This window comes from Heterodontus francisci, chromosome 6 (genome assembly GCF_036365525.1).
Source record: "Heterodontus francisci isolate sHetFra1 chromosome 6, sHetFra1.hap1, whole genome shotgun sequence".
Lineage (NCBI taxonomy): Eukaryota > Metazoa > Chordata > Chondrichthyes > Heterodontiformes > Heterodontidae > Heterodontus > Heterodontus francisci.
Window position 1 is genome coordinate 32,085,976 of NC_090376.1, and position 25,114 is coordinate 32,111,089.

The window sequence follows — 25,114 nt, forward strand, 5'->3', positions numbered from 1 at the left end:
TTACACAATAAGTGCACAATGATTCATTCGCCGGTACAGACACGATAGACGGAATGGTCTCTTTGCGCTGTTAGGTACAATGATACCGCTATTGGGAGTGAGGGATAGGAATGGTTATATCCTGGGCTCACAGCTTTATTATTTCTGACTCTGCTGGGATGGTTTCCTGCATGTGCCTCTGACTTGCTATGCACATTAAAAATGTGAACAAATGTATTTAAATGGGCGGGGAGTTGGGGGCGGAGTGTTCCCTGGGAGTTCATGTGTGATTGACGGCTCCAGGGTCTGAGCTGACAAGAACATTCATTCCACTCTCAGTCTAGCTCTCCTCCTCGGAAATGTGTGGACATTTCCTGCTAGGATCGCGGTTCAATCGAGCGCTACATTGAGCCACGGGTTGAGGATTTATGGGCAGTGTTGAGCAGAGTTTGCTACTGCTCAGCCGTTTTAAATCCGCGAGAAGCAGCAAGAGTAAAGCGACCCCGTTTGGATACTCGGAGCAACACGGAGCCATCGTCTCCTGGAGGGAAATTCTCGTGTTTAAATTAAATCTCCTCGGATTTCAGGGAGATTTCGAGGATCCCTGCGGAAGATGTAAGTAATAACCTGAAGTTAGGTGAAGTGGAATGCCACTTTAAAGCAGAAGTTTGACAAGCCAAGTTCTCTTTCTTTTAGATAAGAATAGTTATTACGGGAAACAATTACAGATGAATACAATTCCAGTTTTTATTAACTTATAGCCTAGTGTGAAATTGGAAGTGTTCAACGGGACGATCGTATCTCCAAAGTAATCGTGGAAACCACAGTTTTAAGTACTTGTTATCCAATAATTTATCAAGAAACGGCGTTTTACATTCTCTTGTTTAAGGATCCGTGATTCCGTTTCTATTTGAGATTGTTGTCAAGTTCTGTTTTGAGAGACAAGACAGAAAGGGGATTTCAGACACAGTTGGGGCACATAATGGTTCTGCAGGAAAGGCAGCTTCAAGTGGGGTGGAGGGGCATCATGGCAAAAACCATCCTCCAACTGGACAGTCCTAACAAGGGAACTTAAAAAAAATTCCAATATAATAAAGGGTTTTATTTTTCTACTTTCCAACAGGGGTTATCAAAAGGGAGGAAGACAGAATGAATAAAATCTGCTTTAAACCCCTCTGCAGAAGTTCAATGGAATAATTAACCATTACAAGTCCAAGGCAGACAAAAGGAGAACCAAAAGACGCCGATCTAAAGTCTGCCGGAAAATCTCTGGATTGTTGGGAAGATGTCTTCAAGTCTAACTTGTACCGGGCTGCTGTGGGCTGTGTTGTCCCTGCTGTGTGCCGCCGCGTCTTGCACCGGCTTCTTCATGCCCTACTGGCTGCTGGGCTCCCAGCTCGACAAGCCGGTTAGTTTCGGCGTGTTCCGCCGGTGCACCTACCCGGTGCGCCAGGAGGGTCAGCTGCAGTCGGTGGTCATGGTGGAGCAGTGCGGTAGATATGCCTCTTTTCAGGGCATCCCCAGCCTGGCTTGGAAGATTTGCTCGGTGGTGACCGGGGTGGGATGCGGTCTCCTCCTGCTGGTGGCGCTCACCGCGTTAATGGGCTGCTGTGTATCCGAACTCATCTCCAGGGCGGTGGGCAGGGTGGCTGGAGGCATCCAGTTCGTGGGAGGTAAGTGCCTGCAAGTTAATTTTCTTTTTTTTTTAGAAAACGGGCCTCAATTAGGGTGCACCAATCATCACTATCTACTGTTTAGCTGCACTTCCGTTATATGATGCATCATTTAGTTAGCTGCAGACTATCACTTCATAAACTTGTAGTGAGGGCCTCTAATTCTTCCATGACGGTACCCTCAGCCATCAGTTGCAGAACAAATGTACACTGAAGCCCTTCCTATGCCATCTGCTCTCAGGTGGGCTGCTTTACGTTTGAATGGTCATAACAATATAACAAGTAGTCGTTTGGAAGTACAGAGCTTGAATATTGTTGAAAACAGACATTTGGTCGAAGTTTTTCGTCTTGCTCTCAACAGGACAATTGGCAAGAATGCCAATGTAAGGGAAGAAACAAATTTATTGCTATATGAGAAAGAGTGCTGATTGGTAGAGACTTGCCAATCAGAGTCCACTTGCCAACCAATCAGCACTCTCTTCTCATAGTATACATTTATTGCTTCTGTTACATTGGTACTCTTGCGATTTGTCCTGATGAGTGCAAGCTGAGAAGCTTTGACAAAATGTTTCTTTTTTCAGCAACAATATAACACTTGCAGCAAATGCTGGTAACACAAGGCAGAGATACAGCGTTTCTTCATTAACAGTTATTTTTGCATTCATTACGAACATATGAATTAGGAGCAGGAGTGGGCCACTCGGCCCTTTCAGCCTGCTCAGTCATTCGATAAGTTCATAGCTGAACTGATTACTCCACATTTCCACCTACCCCCAGTAACCTTTCACCCCCTTGCTTATCAAGAATCTATCTACCTCTGCCTTAAAAATATTTCAAGACTCTGCTTCAACCGCCTTTTGAGGAAGCAAATTCCTAAGACTCATGACCCTCAGAGAAAAAATTTCTCATCTCTGTCTTAAATGGGTGACCCTTTATTTTTAAACAGTGCCCCCCTAGTTCTAGATTCTCCCACAAGAGGAAACGTCCTTTGCACATCCACCCTGTCAAGACCCCTCAAGATCTTATGTTTCAGTCAAGTCGCCTCTTACTCTTCTAAATTCCAGTGGATACAAGCCTAGCCTGTCCAATCTTTCCTCATAAGATACCCCAGAGGATTCTGGAAGCTCCCTTGTTAAATACATTTAAGGTTGGGATAAACAAATTTTTGGTCTCACGGGGAATCAAGGGATATGGGGAGTAGGTGGGAGTAGAAATTGAAGCCCAAAGATCAGTCATGCTCGTATTGAATGGCGGAGCAGGCTTGACAGGCCATATGGTTTACTCCTGCTCCTATTACTTGTGTTCTTGTGTAACATTACTGAAAAGCATTATGGGGTGTGAACTAGTATGGTCAAACTGAATAGCAATTTTACTGTAGTTGATTTGATGAGAATGGGTCACTGAGGAACAGAGATTATCTAGGTTGGGAAGAATCTAAACTGCTTATATTATCCTTCAGAAACTGGATGATGCCAGATATAGGAAGCACACTGATTCCCAAAGGATGGTATAAGCAATATCCTTGCATTTTCATTGCATTTGAAAGCAACTTAGATATATGACTTTCATCAAAATTCTATGGAAAACATGAAGAAACACAAGTGTGCAAGCAATAAGTTTCTGCAACAAAGTTATACCAAACTGAAAATTCCAATGTTGACACACAAATAGCACTCACCATTATGTCTGGTTGTGGACAGAATTACATGGGTACAGATGGCTTGAGGTCACTTAAAACCTATCACTGTGGTTATGTGTAGTAGATTGAATCCGGCATAAACACATGTAAGATCACAGCATAGAATTCTGATGTAGCTAATTACTCTTCTGACGTATGAGTTTTCCTCCAAGTTTATTTGTTGGCAAATATGTCAAAGGTTTTGAAAGATTCAGATGTATATTGACACTGCTGTTGAATGTCTTTCCAAAACTCCAATGAAATTTTATCTGTTAGTGTTAAATGATAAAATAGGTATTCTCACATGGCAAACTGACTAGATAACATACAAGTGACAAATCTACAAGTAAGATATAAATCTGCTTCATGGGCATTGATAAGGTCACCTAGTTCGCTTCCAAAAAATTGCCACCTAATTTTCTCACGCCACTTTCCCAAGGCTCTGACGTGTGACAGTTTATAATTCTACAGGTGCCACCTGCCTCATGGTACTTGAATCAAGTGGCTGCTTTTCACATGTGAGCCAGACAGTTAGTTATTTAAGCAATTAGGAGCAAGAACCCTGGCTAATATTTCTGACATCTCGTCCAGAGACACTGAGGTACATTGTAACATTCCAACCATCACCCCAGGTGAGATCAACAAACTGGGTCTGTATGGTTTAGCATCACATTAAGTGAAACATTTACCTGCTGAACATTTGGGGAAATTGTGCATGGCATTGCTTTGATAAAAAAAGATTATTTTTGTAGTTTTTAAAGCTCAAGAAAATCCGCTTACGTTGCACAGAGATGTCAGTTTGTCACTGTGGTGTTTTAAATAAAATCGTAATTACACTGTTACAATATCACAATACAACTTAAACTGATCTTCAGCTTCAAAAACCACAAATACTGTGGCAATACAATGCTATTTCCTTATGGAAAAATCAAATGCCAATCACTGCAGCTTTGAAAATTACCTCATTAACAATACAGATGATGCAATAAATATTGAAAATTATTCCTATATTAAAATTTATTAATTGTACTCCCTTTTTGAACAGAATGAATTACCGTATGATTTTCATTTTGAAAACTTGGTCTGTCAAGTACACTTTGGGCAGTGTAGGTCTGATTGTGGTTGATTTGCAAGCATTTCCGTTTCATTCATTCTCATTCTCAACCTTTGTGCTGGGGGATTAATGACAATGGATGATGCTTATTGTTTATGTTCCCATTTCCGCTGTTGCTGCCATAGTCAGATTCAGCTGGGCAGGCATTTGACCTTTTATGCTTGATTTTGCATAGGTTTAAATCAGCAATAGAACTTTGTTGTGTTCCTTGAGCAGGCTGGTTTGCAACACCAACCTCCCATCGCAGGATTTTTCAGCTTCTTCCATTTGCGGCACTCATGAAATTTCAATATTTTAGTTTTTGTATTGTATAATCAAAACATGCAAAAAAGATGGTCATACAAAGTCAATCACAGAACTGAGGAAACAGAAGTGCACTACTAAACATACCAGTATAATTGCATTGATACGACCATCAGGTCAGACTACCTGAAGGTGCTGGGGATATGGTTCGGAGGGGCTGGGGTGTGCGCAAAAACCTGGAAGGGGCATATAGCCATGGTAAAACATAAACTGAGCATGTGGGAGTAGCATTCTCTCTCCATTGTGGGTAAGAACCTGGTCATCAGGTATGAGGCACTCACGTTGTTACTGGCAGATGGAGTTTAATCCGGACAAATGTGAGGTAATGCATTTTGGAAGGTCTAATCCAGGTGGGAAGTATACAGTAAATGGCAGAACCCTTAGGAGTATTGACAGGCAGAGAAATCTGGGCGTACAGATCCACAGATCACTGAAAGTGGCAACGCAGGTGGATAAGTTAGTCCAGAAGGCATACGGCATGCTTGCCTTCATCGGTTGGGGCATAGAGTATAAAAATTTGCAAGTCATGCAGCAGCTGTACAAAACCTTAGTTAGGCCTTCTTTTGGGCCTCCTTATCTCGAGAGACAATGGATACGCGCCTGGAGGTGGTCAGTGGTTTGTGAAGCAGCGCCTGGAGTGGCTATAAAGGCCAATTCTGGAGTGACAGGCTCTTCCACAGGTGCTGCAGAGAAATTTGTTTGTTGGGGCTGTTGCACAGTTGGCTCTCCCCTTGCGCCTCTGTCTTTTTTCCTGCCAACTACTAAGTCTCTTCGACTCGCCACAATTTAGCCCTGTCTTTATGGCTGCCCGCCAGCTCTGGCGAATGCTGGCAACTGACTCCCACGACTTGTGATCAATGTCACACGATTTCATGTCGCGTTTGCAGACGTCTTTATAACGGAGACATGGACGGCCGGTGGGTCTGATACCAGTGGCGAGTTCGCTGTACAATGTGTCAGTTAGGCCACACTTAGAATATTGTGTGCAATTCTGGTTGTCACACTTCCAGAAGCATGTGGAGGCTTTGGAGAGGGTACAGAAGAGGTTTACCAGGATGTTGCCTGGTCTGGAGGGCATTAGCTATGAGGAGAGGTTGGATCAACCCGGATTGTTTTCACTGGAACGATGGAGGTGGAGGGGCGACATAATAGAGGTTTACAAAGTTATGAGTGACATGGACAGAGTGGATAGTCAGAAGCTTTTTCCCAGGGTGGAAGAATCAGTTACTAGGGGACATAGGTTTAAGGTGAGAGGGGCAAAGTTTAGAAGGGATGTGCGAGGCAAGTTCTTTACACAGAGGATGGTGACTGCCTGGAACTTGCTGCCGGGGGAAATGGTGGAAGCAGGTACGATAACGATGTTTAAGAGGCATCTTGACAAGTACATGAATAGGATGGGAATAGAGGGATATGGTCCCCGGAAGTGCAGAAGGTTTTAGTTTAGACAGGCATCATGATCGGCGCAGGCTTGGAGGGCCGAATGGCCTGTTCCTGTGCTGTACTGTTCTTTGTTCTTTGTACTTGGCACAGGTCTGGCCCATACCCTAGTCCTGCACCGTGGTAGTCTTCCGCTTTATCTGTGTGTGTGGCTGCATCAAGCTCTGCGTAGAATCCCAGTACGCAAACACCAAGTGTCACTACGTGCTGAGGTTCTATCTGTCCTCGGTATTACAAAGGATGGGCCTGGTCACATTGCCGCGGAATGCTCCATTCAGTTGGACCGTGCCGTACCACCTATCCTTTGTGGAAAGGTTTGTGCAGAAAAATACCTTTGACCACCAATCCATCAGGCAGTGGTCTGCACAGAATATCCTCAAGGCCCTACTGGAAAAGGAGATGGTGGATTTTGTTGAATGGTTTCCTAAGCAGACTGCCAAAGCCATTTGACAGAATGCCTCTTCACCAGAACTTTCAAACAAGCACCAAGATGTAGCTTGGTTGGTGGTGAGAAGGGCCCTCCCCGTCAGATCCTTCCTGCATGCCCAGAATCTCTCTGCCTCCTCATGCTGCCCTCGAGGTGGCCGTGGTGGGGAAGAGACTGTTGCCCACCTCCTTCTGGAATGTGCCTTTACAAAGCAGGTTTGGAAAGAGATGCAGTGGTTTTTGTCGAGGTTCATCCCGAGAACCTGTGCTCTACCTGTTCCCACGGATGCACACTGAGATAAACATCAACTGCTGCTGGAGGACCATCAACTCGGTAAAGGACACACTTTGGTCTGCCCGAAACTTGCTGGTCTTCCAGAGCAAAGAGTTGTCCACGACCGAGTATTGCAGACTGCCACATTCCAAGGTCCAGGACTACGTGCTGAGGGATGCACTAAAGCTTGGGGCAGCCTCTGCAAAGGCTCAATGGGGAAAGGCCACTGTGTAAGGTCCTCCCGCCATAGTATACAGAGGGTCTGGAACCTATGTAAAACCCTTCAGGCTGTATGCACCAAAATATGGTTTTGCTATGTAATGCAAATGTACATTGCATGTAAAATGGAATGGCAAGGGTTGTGAGGGAACTCACTTTCTGTATTGAAGGAAACTGATTTCTTTTGCACTTTCTGGAATGTCAGATTGGAACTGGTTTATAATGTTTTTTGTTTACAGATTTTCATGTATAGAGTATATTTTTTGGGGGAAAAAAAGCAGCTGTTGCCCAAGTAAGGATTAACCTGGATATCTTGTGGGGGCCCTTGATAAGGATGGAGTTTGGAATTCAGGGATTGAACCAATATGTATGAGAATTCCTGTTCCATACAAAAGATTTATCCAAATAACGATGTAAAGATAAGGAAAGGTGGCAATTTAAAGTGATTTGAGAGAAAGGAAGTGCGTGTATCCTGGCATTCCGATAACTGATTTCAAAACTGGACAGTTACAAGATGGTTACAGGTAGGTGACACATTCACATTTCCGCTGTAGCCGATGTAGCCAGGCACTAAAAAATTAGCAATTTGTCAGTAAATTCGCAAGTGGGTTAATGAACTCCCCAGTATTAACCAGGTGGCACTGTTGTTTTTTTCTTACAATTCAGCAAAATTTATCATTTCATTGTCTCTAATTTTGTTGCATTTTCAATCTGGTGATTGCACAGAAAGGGAAACACACAAAGAAATACAGGAAAGTAAGTGTAGTTCACAAGAAAAGGAAACAATGATTTGGGAACACTGCATGAGTTCGGAAGAAGATACAAGGTAGAATGGGATTCAGTGGCTTTTCATAACTGACAGATAATGCGGTTTAGGCTGAAGCTACATTTAATATCTTTTCTATACAGTGTTGGATGTAATGTCATGAGGTGATGCTTTTTTTTCCAATAACTTGGTTTGTAATGACTGTTGCTAGGTATTGCTGTACATTGTGTGAATAGACCACACGTCTCATTGATGTGCTGCTGGTGATCTCATTCGATTAATTTCGTACAAACATCTACTTTGAAAATTCCCTGTGCATACAGTAATGTAAGTACAGTATTTATTTGTGCAACAGGATTGCAAATCTTGTGAATCTGCAGCAGAATTTCAGCAAGTGAGCCGATAGAAATGGTGCAAAGTCATTGACTTTGATTAGATTTCAGATTAAAAACTCCCATTGATTGACCTCAGTTATTTGAAGCTATAAAGCAAGAAGTTTGCACTAGGCCAGTGTAAGCACCTGGTCTGAATTTCCTGCTGACTTTAGCTGGAAATTGAAATGCCTTGAATGCATTGCGCGGGTAATTTAATGCCTTGCAGCCCATGAATTGACTCGGGCAGTCCTCTGTATAAGGCCTGTGGGGAATATCATATTCAGTTTGTGCCATGCTGCAGGGCTGAAAGTATAAATTGGATTTAAGTCTAACACATAGTACAATGGGATGATACAGCAGTCTGAGTTTCTCATATTTATAGCCAAGGTTGGAGACAGTTCAAGATTGTAGCCTTGAGGCACTTACCCCAATAGAAGGGAGCTGAGGGACTACACTATAACATATGTTAACGATTTATAAATGACTGCCATATGTCTAGCTCAGTCCCTTCCTGTGTTGATTTCATATATACTGCAATTATTAGAAAAAGCATTTACTTTATCTGCATGTTGTCATACAGTGGAATATGCAACAATGACGGTGACTATACTGATTTCACAGAGATGTGCTGATTTGAGACTTGAATCTTGCACGAACAGCTGTGCCTCTCCATTGATCTGGAATGAGCTTAGAATTTCTGATTCCAAAGCTGTGTTTATATCACAAGATCACATTCAGTTTTGAACAAAGTCGCTTTGACTTAATCCATTTTTGAACACTCTCTGCCCCAGTCCACTTCCCGTGCCAAGCAACGTGGCTAACTTATGATTTGCGGCAGAGATGAACAGGAGATTTTCATTAGGCAGTTTACACCAATCCAGTGTGAAACCTGGAATCAGAGAGGGTAGATTTTACACCATTTATAACAGCAATTATGATTTGATGGTTGTAGTGCAATCTCACGAGTTTTGCTTAGTTGTGTTAGTCATTACAGTTTCTGCTTCTTTGCATGATTACCTCAAGAACCAATTTACCCCGTTATTTCCTCTATGCATGTCTATATGCATAAGTCACTTGTTAGTATGATAAACATTGCCCTTACACTACTGTATGAAATTAAAAAAGAATGAAAGGTCACCAGAGAACCAAAAAAAACTTTGTTATCTCATTGCTTTGTGCTATTCCTTAATATAGTTCAAAAACAGGAATGTAAATGGGCTGAGGGATTTCTATGCGAGACTGATTTCTCACTGGCTATTTCAGTAGAAATCGTTACTTTGTTTAATTGCATTAAAACCTCCATTCTTAATGTTACATAATTAGGGAAATCTGTGTATGCATGCATACGTACCTGTCTGGCTTTCATGCATATCCATTTATGAAAATGTATGTTCATCCATATTCATGTAATGATTATTTGCCAACTTAATTGCTACCAAAATTCTGTAATGTTAGAACTATAATGCCCACCTTCTAATGAAGCTACACAGACTGTTGGGAAAATCCATTTTAGACACCGCTTACAGAAGCACATCCTATTTATTTCAGTGAAGCTGTGCACAGGAATGTTTGAAAGCATTGATATGGAGGGGATGGGACAGATCTAGTGTGGAGGAGGGGGGTTACTTGCCAGAACTGGGTCATGAAGGCCACTAATCAGCAGGGATTTCACAGCAGAAACAGGATGCTGCGCATCATAATGTGCATATTTCAGTTCTGATCAGTTGCATGAAAGTTTGAGCTGCGTTGGCAGACAAAGCTTATGACCTTGACTTCATTTTGCTATTGCTTTTCCACAAAATGATGTCCAGTCAACATAATGGCTCCTTCCATGGCATCTCCTCTTTAACTCAAGTTGGCAGACCGTGATCTATGCACTTGGCAGGGGTCATTAGATTTGATTGGAGTTAGCTCTCGGCTCTTTATGGTTTAATGGTATTTCAGTCTTTGTGACTCAGGTATTTGTACTTTTTCAGACAATCTCATTTTATGAACTAGTCAAGCAAAAATGAAAGTATATGTATATCTCAACTTCATCCACATAGATTTATTTTTGCATTATAACAGGCATTGTTTTTTTTAGACATTTTGGGCATTCCAGATAAATAGATTTATTTTTGCTTTTCCTTCCAGGTCACTTTTCGATGGCAAGTATCTCAGCTCTCCATTAGTAATCCACCTTTTGGTGATTCCATGGTGTCAGCCTTGGCTCAGTAGTAGCATTCTTGCCTCTAAAGTCAGAGGTTTGGGTTCAAGCTCTACTCCAGAGACTTAATACATAATCTAGGCTGACAATTCAATGCAGCATTGAGGGAATGCTACACTGTTAGTGATGCTGCCTTTCAAATATATTAACCAGAGGCCCAGTCTGCTGTCTTGTCTGGATGTGAAAGATCCCAAGACGCAATTTGAAGAGGAGCAACAGTGTTCTGGCCAACCTTTATCTCTGAACCAACACCACTACTAAAAATATTACCTTGTCGTTTATTTAATTAACTTGTATGTGACCTTGCTGTGTGCAGATTGGCTGACATAGTTCCCTATATTAAAACAGCGACAACATTTCAAATGTAGCTCATTGGCCGTGAAGCACTTTGGGACATCCTGAGGATGTGAAAGGTGTTCGATAAATGCAGGTTCTTTCATATGGTTGCTGGAAACTGTCTGATACATTGACCAAGTGGCTATTATTCATGCCTGAATAATAACAGGCTAGTCACCAAGGGGACACCACTGCCATCCTTAATCCTGCCTTCATCTATCTTCTACCACATGCACGTACTTACAGTATGGGCTGTTGTACATGAGTAGAGCAGGATGCTTGTCTCCTTTATGAAGTCAGCATTCTAAATGAATTGTAATGTCCGTAAGACTGTCCTAACAGAAATTAGCTATCTCAGCACAGGTTGGCGATCAAACTTGGGACTTTCAGTATGACTCTGCTACTCACTCAATTGGAGGAGCAGCTATATAAGTTTCAATTAACTTTTTGCCCAATAATTTATGCCTGGAATCTCCTCACAGCAAGGGAGAAAGGCCAAAGGGAGAACCAAGTCAAATCATTATCATGAACTTTCTAGTACTGACTGAAATCACTGCAGAGCATCGGGGAGCAAGAGAGTTTCCTGGAACTGGATGGTACTTTCCAGAAGGTGATCACCCACAGGCAGTAGGTGTTCAGGAAAGTAGATGGGTGGCCTTCTGGAACAGTAGTAAGAGGCAGAAAATGCAGGAGTCTTCGGGGTGTGTGCCACTTTCAAACTGGTACTCAGATTTGGTGACTGCTGAGAGTGATGACACCTTGAAGAATGCAGTCCAGTCCATGGCCTCAATGGGCAAGGGAAACTACAGAAGGGGACAGCAAAGTGCAGAATTGCAGTTGATATAGGAGATTCCGTAGTCTGAGGGACAGGCAGGCATTTCAGTAACCGTTATCATGAGTCCCACATGGTATATTGCCTCCCTGGTGCCAGGGTACAAGACATCATGGAGAGGGTGCAGAATACTCTGCAGGGGCAAGGGAGTGAGACAGAACTTGTGGTACATGTTGGTACCAGCGACATAGCAATGTTAGGTATCGAGGTCCTAAAGTCAGAAGTTCAGGAGCTAGGGAGGAAGTTAAAGAATAGAACCTCAAAGGTAGTAATCACTGGATTACTCCCAGTGCCATGCGCTAGTGAGAATAGAAATAGGAAGATAGGGAGGATCAATGTGCGGCTTGTAGCACGGTGCAGGAGGGAGGGCTTCAGCATTCTTGGGGAAATGGGACCAGTTCTGGGGTAGAAGGCACCTATTCAAAATGGATAGGTTGCACCTCAACAGGACTGGGACGAATATCCTTTCAGAAAGATTAACAAGTGAGATTGGGAGGGTTCAAACTAAATTGACAGAGAGATGGGCACCAACATATAGAAGTAGAAAAGAGGAATAAGGTGCATAATGTGAGTGTAGGACAGTACTGGAGATAGGAATAGTTTGAGAAGGACTATGAAGAATGCAAAGACTGGGTTACAATGCATGTGTGTAAAAGAAGAAAGTGTGATCAATAAGGTTGATGAGCTGCTTCTTCTTTGGCCACCTTGTCTTGAGAGACAATGGGTAAGCACCTGGAGGTGGTCAGTGGTTTGTGAAGCAGCGCCTGGAGTGGCTATAAAGGCCAATTCCAGAGTGACAGACTCTTCCACAGGCGCTGCAGATAAAATTGGTTGTCGGGGTTATTACACAGTTGGCTCTCTCCTTGCGCTTCTGTCTTTTTTCCTGCCAACTGCTAAGTCTCTTCAACTTGCCACTCTTTAGCCCCGCCTTTATGGCTGTGCGCCAGCTCTGGCGATCGCTGGCAACTGACTCCCACGACTTGTGATCAATGTCACAGGACTTCATGTCGCATTTGCAGACATCTTTAAAGCGGAGACATGGACAGCCGGTGGGTCTGATACCAGTGATGAGCTCGCTGTACAATGTGCCCTTGGGGATCCTGCCATCTTCCATGTGGCCCACATGGCCAAGCCATCTCAAGCCCCGCTGGCTCAGTAGGGTGTATATGCTGGGGATGTTGGCCGCCTTGAGTACTTTTGCATTGGAAATATGGTCCTGCCACCTGATGCCAAGGATTCTCCGAAGGCAGCGAAAATGGAATGAATTGAGACATCGTTCTTGGTTGACATATGTTGTCTAGGCCTTGCTGCCATAGAGCAAGGTACTGAGGACACAGGCTTGATACACTTGGACTTTTGTGTTCCGTGTCAGTGTGCCATTTTCCCACACTGTCTTTCCCATGCGCTTATTGATTTCTGCATCGAAAGACAGGTTACTGGTGATAGTTGAGCCTAGGTAGATGAACTCTTGAACCACTTGCAGAGCGTGCTTGCTGATATTGATGGATGGAGCATTTCTGACGTCCTGTCCCATGATGTTCGTTTTCTTGAGACTGATGGTTAGGCCAAGTTTGTTGCAGGCGGCCGCAATCCTGTCGATGAGTCTCTGCAGACACTCTTCAGTGTGGGATGTTAATGCAGCATCGTCAACAAAGAGGAGTTCCCTGATGAGGACCTTCCGTACTTTGGTCTTCGCCCTTAGGCGGTTGGTGAGCTACAAGCATAAATAGCAGTATGGGAATATGATGTTGTGGCAATAACGGAAACGTGGCTTAAAAATAGGAGGACTGGGCAGTTAATATACGAGGATATAAAGTGTTCAGTAAAGATAAAGAAGGAAAAAAGGAAGGTAGGGTTACAGTATTGATTAGGGAAGACATTGTAGTGTTGGAAAGAGAGGATGTCCTTGAGGGGGTGAGGACAGAATCCATTTGGCTAGAGTTGAGAAGCAAAAAGGGTATGATCACACTACTGGGGGTATTCTGTAGACCTCCAAATAGTGAGAGAGAGATAAAGGAGCAAATCTCCAGGGAAATCAGAGATGTGCAAAAACTGTAGTGGACTTTGGGATTTTAATTACCCAAATATCAATTGGGATAATATAAGAGTAAAAGATAAGGAGGGGGAGGAATTTTTGAGATGTGTTTAGGAGAACATCCTTGATCAGTATGTGCTCAGCCCAACTAGAAGGGAAGCATGATAATAAAAGCAAAATACTGCAGATGCTGGAAATCTGAAATAAAAACAAGAAATGCTGGAAATACTCCAGGTCTGGCAGCATCTGTGGAGAGAGAAGCAGAGTTAATGTTTCAGGTCAGTGACCCTTCTTCAGAACTTCCTAGAAAGGAAGCATTGCTGAATCTGGTGTTTGGAAATGAGGTAGGCCAAGTGGACCAAGTGTGTCGGCGAGTACTTGGGAAAAGTGATCGTTGTATCATAAGATTTAGACTAGTAAAGCAGAAATGTAAGGAATGAAATCAGGTAAAAATGTCTAGATTGGAAAAGGGCTAATTTCAAAGCGATAAGAAGGGATCTAGCCAGGGTAAAAATGGAACCAAACACTGACAGGAGAAACTATAATGGAACAATGGGTTCTCTTTAAGGAAGAGATGCCTCATGTATAGGCTAGGTACATTCTAACAAGGGCAAAAGGTAGGGGAACCAAAAACAGGGCTCCTTGGATGATGAGGGAGATAGAGATTACGATGAAACAAAAAAAGATGGTGTATGATGCATGTCAAGTGAATTCTCAAGTGAGAACCAGGCCACACACACAGACCAGGTGTGTTAATGCTTTGCATCTTTACTGAATAACTATAGAACCATTGAAAAGTTACTGCACAGAAAGAGAAACTTGGTTGGTGGATTTTATTCAGAAATAAAAATAGAGTATATAATTGGCCATATTGATATCTGGGTAAACATTGAAATATATGTTGTGGAGATGTGGAACTAGAGAAAGACAGTGCACTTCTCCAGCCTCGGTCGTAACGGGCTATGGGATTGAGCGAGGGAGTGGGATTGACTGGATTGCTCCATGGGGAGCCAGCCTGGACCCAATGGACCAAAAGGCCTCCTTCTGTACCGTAAATGACTCTGACTCTGAGGTACAGAGTTACTGAGCAAACTGATGGAGCTGCGGGTTGACAAGTCCCCGGGTTCTGATGGGCTTCATCCTAGGATCTTAAAAGAGGTGGCTAATGAGGTAGTAGATGCGTTGGTGTTAATTTTTCAAAACTCACAGGATTCTGGAAAGGGTCCATCAGACTGGAAAGAAGCAAATACGACCCCTCTATTTAAGAAGGGGGTGGGTGGGGGGAAGGAGGAAAACAGGTAACTATCGGCCAGTTAGCTTGACGTCTGTTGTTGGGAAGGTGTTAGAATCGGTCATTAAGGAGGCTATAGCTGGACGCTTCGAGAAACTCAAGGTAATCAGGAATAGTCAACATTGTTTTGTGAAAGGGAAATCATGTTTAACTAATTTATTGGAGTTCTTTGAAGGACTAACATGTACTATGGATAAAGGAGAGCCCATTGACATACCGTACTTGGATTTCCAGAAGGCATTTGACAAGGTGCCACATAAAAGGTTATTACACAAAGTAAGAGCACATGGTGTAGGGGGTAACACATTAACTTGGAAAGAAGATTGGCTGGCTGGCAGAAAACAGAGTGTATGCATAAATGGGTCCTTTTCTGATTGGCAGGATGCGACAAGGGGGTCTGTGCTGGGGCCTCAACTTTTTACAATTTATGTCAATGACTTAGATGAAGGGAGAAATGGCACGGTAGCTAAATTTGCAGATGACAGAAAGATAGGTAGGAAAGTATGTTGTGAAGAGGACATAAGGAGGTTGCAGACTGACATTGGTAAGTTGAGTGAGTGGGCAAAAATCTGGCAGATGGAGTATAATGTTGGAAAATGTGAAGTTCTTCACGTTGGCAGAAGAATAAAAAAGCACAGTATTACTTAAATGGAGAACAACTGCAGAATTCCGAGGTGCAGAGGAATCGAGGTGCTCTAGTGCATGAGTCACAAAAAGTTAGTATGTAGGTACATCAAGTAATAAAGAATGCTATCCTTTATTAGGAAAGGAATTGAAAATAAAAGTAAGGATGTTATGCTTCAGTTATACAGGGCATTGGTGAGACCACATCTCAAATACTGTGTGCACTTTTGGTCTCCTTAATTAAGGAAAGAGGAGATTTACTAGATTGATAACTGGAATGAGCGGGTTGTCTTATGAGGAAAGGTTGGACAGACTGGGCTTGTTTTCACTGGAGTTTCAAAGAGTGAGGGGAGACTTGATTGAAGGTTATAAGATTCTCAACGGTCTTGACAAGGTAGATGTGGAGAAGATGTTTCCTCTAGTGGGTAAAGTCCAGAACTAGGGAGCACAGTTTTAAAATTAGGGGTCGCCCTTTTAGCACAAAGATGAGGAGAAATTTTTTCTGAGGGTTGTGCGACTTTGGAACTCTGCCTCAGAAGGTGGTGGAGGCAGGGTTATTGAATATTTTTAAGGAGGAGGTAGATAGATTCTCGTTAGGCAAGGGAATCAAAAGTTATCGGGATAGATGGGAATGTGGAATTCGAGACACAAACAGATCAGCTATGATCTTATTGAATGGCAGAGCAGGCTTGAGGGGCCGAATGGCCTACTTTTGCACGTAATTCGTATGTTTGTATTAGGTACAATTTACTCTTAATTCAAAGTTTCTGAACTCAAATTAGCTGATAATTCATTGTTATAGCTCAAAATTACAACATTTCTGTGTTATTTATGTTGCTTAATTCAAATTAAAACAACACGCCGGTTTCCTCCCACAGCCAAAGACTTGCAGGTTGATGGGTAAATTGGCCATTGTAAATTGCCCCTAGTGTAGGTAGGTGGTAGGGGAATGTGGGGTTAATGTAGGATTAGTATAAAACACACCACTGACCACCTCCAGGCGCTTACCCATTGTCTCTCGAGATAAGGAGGCCAAAGAAGAGAGTATAAAATGGGTGGTTATTAGTCGGCACAGACTTGGTGGGCCGAAGGGCCTGTTTCAGTGCTGTATCTCTAAATAAATAAATAAACACTAACTTGTATTTATAGAGTACGTTTAGCATAGTAAAATAGCCCAAGGTGCTTCTTTGGAGTATTGCCAAACAAAATTTGACACCGAGCCACATAAGGGGATATTAGCACAGATTATTATATAATTCAAAATTGTTAATGAAAATAAATGGTTGATTTATCAGCAGTAGATTGTACTTAGGAACATAGGAAATAAGAGCAGGAGTAGGCCATTTGGCCCATCGAGCCTGCTCCGCCATTCAAACAGATCAGGGCTGATAATCTATCTCGATGCCATTTTTCCCCACTATCTCCATATCCCTTGATGTCATTAGTATCCAGAAATCTATCGATTTCTGTCTTGAACATGCTCAATGATTTGAGCTTCTACAGCCCTCTGGGGTAAAGTATTCCACAGATTCACCACCCTTTGAGTAAAGAAATTCCTCCTCATCTCAGTCTTAAATGGCCTGCCCCTTATTCTGAGACTGTGTCCCCTGGTTCTAGACTCACCAGCCAGAAGAAATCCTATCCACATCTACCCTGTCACGCGCTGTAAGAATTTTGTAAGTTTCAATTAGATCACCTCTCATTCTTTGAAACTCTAGAGAATACAGGCCTAGTTTCTGCAATCTCTCCTCATAAGACAATCCTGCCATCCCTGGGATTAGTCTGGTGAACCTCTGTTGCACTCCCTCTATGGCAAGTATATCCTTCCTTAGGTAAGGAGACCAAAACTGTACACAGTACTCCAGGTGCCGTCTCACCAAGGCTCTATACAATTGCAGCAAGACATCTTTACTCCTGTACTCAAAACCCCTGCAATGAAGGCCACCATACCATTTGCTTTCCTAATTGCTTGCTGCACGTACATACTGTCTTTTAGTGACTCATGAACAAGGACACCCAGGTCCCTTTGGATGTCAACACTTCCCAACTTCACCATTTAAGAAATACTCTGCCTTTCTGTTTTTTCTACCAAAGTGGATCGCTTCACACTTATTCACATTATATTCCATCTGCAATGTTCTTGCCCATTCACTTAGCCTGTCCAAATTCCTTGAAGCCTCCTTGCATCCTCCTCACAACTTTCCTTCCCACCTAGTTTTGTGTCATCTGAAAATTTGGAAATATTACAAATGGTCCCCATATCCAAATCATTTATATAGATTGTAAACAGTTGTGGCCCCAACATTGATCCTTGTGGTACCCCACTAGTAACAGCCTGCCGTCCTAAGAATGACCCATTTATTCCTACTGTCTGCTTTCTGTCAGTTAACCAATTCTCAATCCATTGCACTATATTACCCACAATCCCATGCACTCTAATTTTGTTTATTAACTCCCTTTGTGGGACCTTATAAAAGCCTTCTGAAAATCCAAATACATCACATCCACTGGTTCTCCTTTATCTATGCTACAAGTAACGTCCTCAAAAAACTCCAACAGGTTTGTCAAACATGATTTCCTTTCATAAATCCATGTTGACTCTACCCAATCATATCATTATTTTCCAAGTGTCTAGTTATCTCATCCTTTATAATGGATTCTAACATTTTCTCTACTACTGACATCAACTAACAGGTCTGTAGTTCTCCATTTTCTCTTACACTTCCTTCTTAAATAGTGGGCTTACATTTGCAATAGGCCATCTGTTTATTCTGTTGGTTGTGGCATTGAAAAGGTGAAAGGCATGGAGAAAATAAATTTTACATTTGGGTGCGATGAAGGAGCATGGATGAGAATCAATAAAATGTCACAATTTAAAGGTCGGTGGTCAGAGGAAAGCTCAGCTTTGAGCTTGCTCCTTGGCATGCCAGTACAATTGTCTTTGTGCTCTCAACCATTTATCAGGATCACTTTGTAAGACATCAGCTTGTCACAGACGTGATACTTTTTATGCAAAGCTTTGCAAGTGAAGCAGAATAGAACAATTAATAGAGAGGCATTGTAAAGGACATACACAAAACAGTAACATGCGACAGCATGTAACACATAAAAACAACATGGAGTATCAATGAGCAGGGATCAGTGATAACACATTGCAACAGCCAATGGACCTCAAACCCTACATATGTTATTGTATTGCAGTTTTATTTAAAGTAGCTAAAGTATTAAAATGAACTTCATAAATAAGTCTTGAATCACTTGAGTTTTAAGTTCACAATTTTTAGTGATGCTGGAATTATTGGTTTTCAACATGGAGAACTACCAGGTATCATTGGAGTAAATCCATGGTTTACTAACAAATTTGTCACCAGTAAGTCAGTTTGTGTTATCTTGTTCTGGTGTTTTAAAATATTTTTGTTCTATTTTGCCTTTGTCTCAGAGCGAAGTTGGATTATTGTACATGGTTGCTGCTGCATGATATAGTTACACCCATCTGTTTTCACTCAGTCCATAGGTATCAGTTCATTGTGAACCCATCTCCTTTCATCACACTTCAAAGGATTTACAGATTAAAATGCTTCAGTTTGCTTTTAATCTTCTGAATATGTAAAGGAGGATTTACAAGTCAAACTCAATCTGTAACAAGTCTGAACACTTTGTTCCTAGAAAACAGATTTAAAAGGTGTTGTATGATTCTGTACTTTACATATCTCAGTTTCTGGTTTAAAGAGCCCATCTTATATAATTGTTATTGGCAGTGATAGAATTGGCTTTGGTACTAACCCTAAATTCTCATTTAAAAGTACTAGCCTAGAAATTATCACTTGCTATATTGGTGCATGGCACATTACATGTTTGGATGACATTCCTTTGTGCACTGTTTTAATGGAAGGCATTAGACCATTTAAAATAAATGAGCTAATATTTCATTTAAACATTGGACAAAGGATTGTCATATAAACATATTAAATGTTTTTATGCTAATACCACAAAAACTGTCATTCTAGGCTTTATAGTTGTAAAAGAAAATCAATCTTCAATTACAGTATTACTTGCTGGGGCTACTATTTTGAATGAAGAGAGACTGAATACAGACTGCAGCTGTGCTTTCTAATACAGTTTCTCACATAGCACATGGCATAGTGTCAGATGCGATACTCACATTATCAAGTCTGTCACCACAGCTGACCTAGAGGGAGCTGGAACTAAGCAGTGAGTGAACTATTTAAAGAAGCATCTGGATGGATCAGGGCACAATATCAACTCAATTTACAAAAAAATATACAAAAAATGTATACTATTGACAATAGTTCAAAGTCTTTGTAGTGTGTGTGACTTAAAACATTTGCCTTGCTGTCCCGCTGGCCTCATGCGGGAGTGTCTGACCTTTTGGAGCAGTGAGTTGCATCCGTGTGACAACTTTTGAATGAGCCATGTCTGATTAAATCGCTTTTGACTCAGACATAATCATATCTAAACTCGACCTTCAAATCCCAGTCTATTTATTGTCTTGGAATCTTTGGACCACACCATTTAAATTTCCTTCACATCTATCTGTCTGCTTCTTTCTTCTTGCCTTCACTTTTGTTTCTCATCCTTTTTTGTCTTTCACCTCCAGCTGTCTGTCTGCCTCTCCTAAATTTCTTTCTTTCTCTAGACTTTGTGTTTCTCTGGCCTTTACTTTTGGCTGTCCTTTTCTGCCTGTCTCTGTCTCCTGAACTTTTGTCTTTTTGCCTTACTAGTTCACTTCTGTCTTTCTTCTTCAGTTCTGTCTTTCCCTTCCAATCTGCTCATTTACTTTACTCTTTTCACTTCCATTTAATTCTTACCTTTCTCTCGTTAATGTCTCTGCAGTTCTGTATGATAGGAAGGGAGCAACATCAGGGCCCAAATGAGAGCAAAAACATTAGGATTTGACTGAGTGGATTAGTGCACACATGTGGACATTGAGTGAGGGTGGGATTGGTCTCAGCCGTGATGCCTTAACCGTCATCATAGAATGGCATCCTTGTAACTGTAGCCCACCAAAAGTCAGCAACTTGAGGAGAAGAGGAGAAAAATTCACAAAAGCATTGTCCTTTGAAAGTAGCAAATGACATTCAACATTCAGAGGTTGATGAAATTTTAAAGTGCCTAGATTGTTTTCCATTATGCAGAGGGTTTATTACATCTTGTATAATTGGTTCATATTGCCCTACAGTATTCAGGTGGTTAATTAATTTTTGTTAAGGGGCCACACTGCTTTACCGTATTCAGGGTTAATTGGATTTTTCAAGGGCTCATACTGCTGTTCAGTACTTGGAGAATAATGTGTATTGTCATGGAGTATTCAACTGGTTAAAGGGCCCATACTGTTGTACATTAATCCAGTGGTTAATTGGATTTTAAGTAGCTTTGCTAAGGAATCTTGAGAGGAAAAGTCTTTTTGAGTAAATGATGGATACATTTAACAATAGCAACCCTCTGGAGGTTGATAAGTTCAGTATTTGAATTATATATGAAACTGTTCAGTAAAATGTTGTTCTGAAGATTGTGGCAGATTTAAAGACTCCTGCATGTTGGGTACCCTTGACTCGGTATCATAGTTTTTGCCTGAAAGACAATACAGCTCCCTTAATGTTTAGTGTGCACAAAGCCTATGTATGACGCTACATTAAACAGTTGGTAAGACAGCTGAATCACTGTGTGTGGTTGTACAACAGACATAACATAAAGCTTCTTATTGATCTGGAAAATCATTTTAAGTGCTTTACTACAAGTGGCACATAAATAAAATTGTCCAGTCATATTAGTTCTTTGATGCGTTCTGAATGATAGGGCACAGACACAAATGAGAACAATCTCCAGATGATAACTGGAAGAGTCTTTGTCAGTTTGAAGTTTGTGTGTGATCTCATCAACAATTAATAATTAACACAGCATACATCAGTTTGTTTTTTAACATGTTGATATTAACCTTGGCACTTTAACCTCACTTGATAAATGTTGTCTTATTGCTGTTGCTTCTAGATTGATTTCAGGATATTAGAGTTTTACATAGAATTTACAGCTTATAAATACTGGTTGGAATCGTACCTAGCGCAAAGGAAGGTGGTTGTGGTTATTGGAGGTCAATCATCTGAGCTCCAGGACATCACTGCAGGAGTTCCTCAGGGTAGTGTCCTAGGCCCAACCATCTTCAGCTGCTTCATCAATGACCTTCCTTCAATCATAAGGTCAGAAGTGGGGATGTTCGCTGATGATTGCACAATGTTCAGCATCACTCGCGACTCCTCAGATACTGAAGCAGTCTGTGTAGAAATGCAGCAAGACCTGGACAATATCCAGGCTTGGGCTGATGTGTGGCACGAATGTTACTTGCCACTTAAGTGCCAGGCAATGACTATCTCAAACAAGAGAAATTCTAACCATCTCCCTTTGACATTCAATGGCATTACCATTGCTGAATCCCCCACTATCAACATCCTGGGGGTTACCATTGACCAGAAACTGAACTGGAGTAGCCATATAAATAACGTAGCTTCAAGAGAAGGCCAGAGGCTGGGAATCCTGCGGCAAGTAACTCACCTCCTGACTCCCCAAAGCCTGTCCACCATCTACAAAGCACAAGTCAGGAGTGTGATAGAATACTCTCCACTTGCCTGGATGGGTGCAGCTCCAACAACACTCCAAAAGCTCGACACCATCCAGAACAAAGCAGCCCAATTAATTGGCATCCCATCCACAAACATTCACTCCCTCCACCACCAACGCACAGTGGCAGCAGTATGTACCATCAATAAGATGCACTGCAGCAATGCACCAAGGCTCCTTAGACAGCACCTTCCAAACCCGCGACCTCTACCATCCAGAAGGACAAGGGCAGCAGATGCATGGGAACCCCACCACCTGCAATTTCCCCTCCAAGCTACACACCATCCTGACTTGGAACTATATTGCCGTTCCTTCACTGTCACTGGGTCAAAATGCTAGAACTCCCTAACAGCACTGTGGGTGTGTGTACCTACCCCACATGGACTGCAGCGGCTCAAGAAGGCAGCTCACCACCACCTTCTCAAGGGCAATTAGGGATGGGCAATAAATGCTGGCCTAGCCAGCGACGCTCACATCACTCGAACAAATAAAAAAAGGCCATGTGACACAACTGGTCTATGCTGGTAATTATGCTGGTCTGTGCTTCACATGAGCCTCCTCTCACCCGAATTCATCTAACCTTCTAAGCATTTTCTTCTATTACTTTCTAGCTCATTTACTTATCTAGCTTCCTCTTAAATGCATCCAGGATATTTACCTCAACAACTCCATATGGTAACAAGTTCCACATTCTAACCACGCTCACAGTTAAAGAGGTTTCTCTTGAATTCTTTATTTACCATTAGATCCAAAAGCTGGACCAGCACTAGGAAACACGGCTTCTATATCTAACCAGTCAAACTCCCCTACTTCCCAACTCTCTGCTCACCTCCCCAGTTGAGACCTGGCATAATCAAGCTTTCCTCTGTTTGCATTTAAAGGGTTCTAGTATATTCTTTTCAAGTAATAGCATGCAAATTAATTTCAGTTGGCACCAAGCCTAGCTGAAGTTGTTTAACATTTTTTTTCCAAAAATATACTTTATTCATAAAATTTGTAAAAATACATTACATAAAGTGCAGTACAGATCAGTTTCTTTCAATATAGTACATGAGGTGCATCACTACACTTGCCATTACATGTTATATTTGCTATGTACATTTACATTTCCTGTCAAACATTCTCTGCTGCATACAGCCTGAGGGGTTTTGCACGGGCTCCAGCCCCTCGGTATACTGTGGTGGGAGGGCCTTACACAGTGGCCTTTCCCCATTGAGCCTTCGCAGTGGCTGCCCCAAGCTTTAGTGTGTACCTTAGCACGTAGTCCTGGATTTTGGAATGTGCCAGTTTGGTACACTCGGTTGTTGACATCTCTTTGCACCGGAAGACCAGCAAGTTTCGGGCAGGCCAAAGTACAACTTCCACTGAGTTGACGTTCCTCTAGCTGCAGCTGATGTTTATCTTGGTGTGCACCCTTGGGAACAGCCCGCAGAGCACTAAGCGCTGTGTTATGGAGCTGCTCAGGATGAATCTCAACAAAAACCACTGCATCTCTTTCCATACCTACTTTGTGAAGGCACATTCCAGAAGGGGGTGGGCGACAGTCTCTTCCTCACTGCAGCTGCCTAGAGGGCAGCGTGCCAAGACGATGAGATTCCGGGCATGCAGGAAGGATCCGACCAGGATGGCTCCTCTCAGCAACAGCCAAGCTATGTCTTGGAATAGAAACAGAAAGTGCTGGAATTGCTCAGCAGGTCAGGTAGCATCTGTGGATAGAGAAACAGAGTTAACGTTTCAGGTCAGTGACCTTTCATCAGAACTGGCAAAGATTAGTAAAGAATTAGGTTTTAAGCAAGTGGGGTGGGGGGGGGGGGGGGGGAGCATGAGCATGGGGAAGAGAACAAAGGGAAGGTGTTTGATAGGCCAGAGGGCAGGAGAGATTAAATAATAAAGCTGTCCTGGGACAAAGGCTAAGAGTATGTTAATGCTTGTGGTAAAAGACAAAGCATTAGTCCAGAGAGAGTGTTAATAGCAGGATAGTGAGCAATGCTGACTACATGAAAAACTGGCACGTGGTTAAAAAAGAAAATAAAATATAAATAAAGGCCAGTCATGCTCTGAAGTTATTGAACACAATGTTCAGTCTGCAAGGCTGTAGAGTGCCTAATTGAAAGATCAGGAACTGCTCTTTGAGTTTGCGTTGATGTTCACTGGAACACTGGAGCAGACCAAAGATAGAAATGTTGCCATGAGAGCAGTGGGGTTGTTGAAATGGCAAGCGACCGGAAACTTGGGGTTATGCTTTCGGACTGAGCGGAGGTGTTCCACAAAGTAGTCACCCAATCTGCGTTTGGTCTCCCCAATGTAGAGAAGACCGCATTGTGAGAAGCAAATACAGTATACTAAATTGAAAGAAGTACAAGTAAATCGCTGCTTCACCAGGAAGGAATGTTTGTTTCTCTCTCCACAGATGCTGCCTGACCTGCTGAGTAATTCCAGCACTTTCTGTTTTTATTTCAGATTTCCAGTATCTGCAGTATTTTGCTTTTAAGCTATGTCTTGGTGCTTGTTTGAAAGTTCTGGTCATGAGGCATACTGCCAAATGAGTTTGACACTGTGCTCGGGGAATCATCTGACAGCATCCACCATCTTCTTTACTGCAGGGCCTCGAGGACATTGCGTACGGACCACTGCCTGATGGATTGGTGGTCAAACATGTTTTTCTGTACAAACTTTTCCATGAGGAACATGTTGTAGAGCACGGTCCAACTGAATAGAGTGTTCCATGACAACATGGCCAAACCCATCCTTCGCAAAACCGGGGACAGATGGACAGATAGAACCTCAGCATATAGTGACACTTGGTGTTTGCGTACCGAGGATCTACGCACCGCTTGATGCAACCACATACAAAGCTGGCCATCAGGATGAGGGCAACAGTGGGTACATTTTTCCCCTTTTTATCTAGAGGTTT

At 42.3% G+C, this 25,114-nt stretch overlaps 1 protein-coding gene across 1 annotated transcript in view; it reads left to right on the forward strand.

The window, feature by feature from the left end:
- The first annotated feature begins 296 nt into the window (after positions 1–296).
- LOC137371231 (lipoma HMGIC fusion partner-like) overlaps positions 297–25,114 on the forward strand; it is a 184,209-nt gene continuing 159,391 nt past the window's right edge. The window contains exons 1-2 of the mRNA XM_068033440.1: positions 297–594; positions 1,103–1,652. Coding sequence (XP_067889541.1) covers positions 1,265–1,652 — 388 coding nt within the window. The 5' untranslated portion in view covers positions 297–594; positions 1,103–1,264. The remainder of the gene's footprint in view (positions 595–1,102; positions 1,653–25,114) is intronic.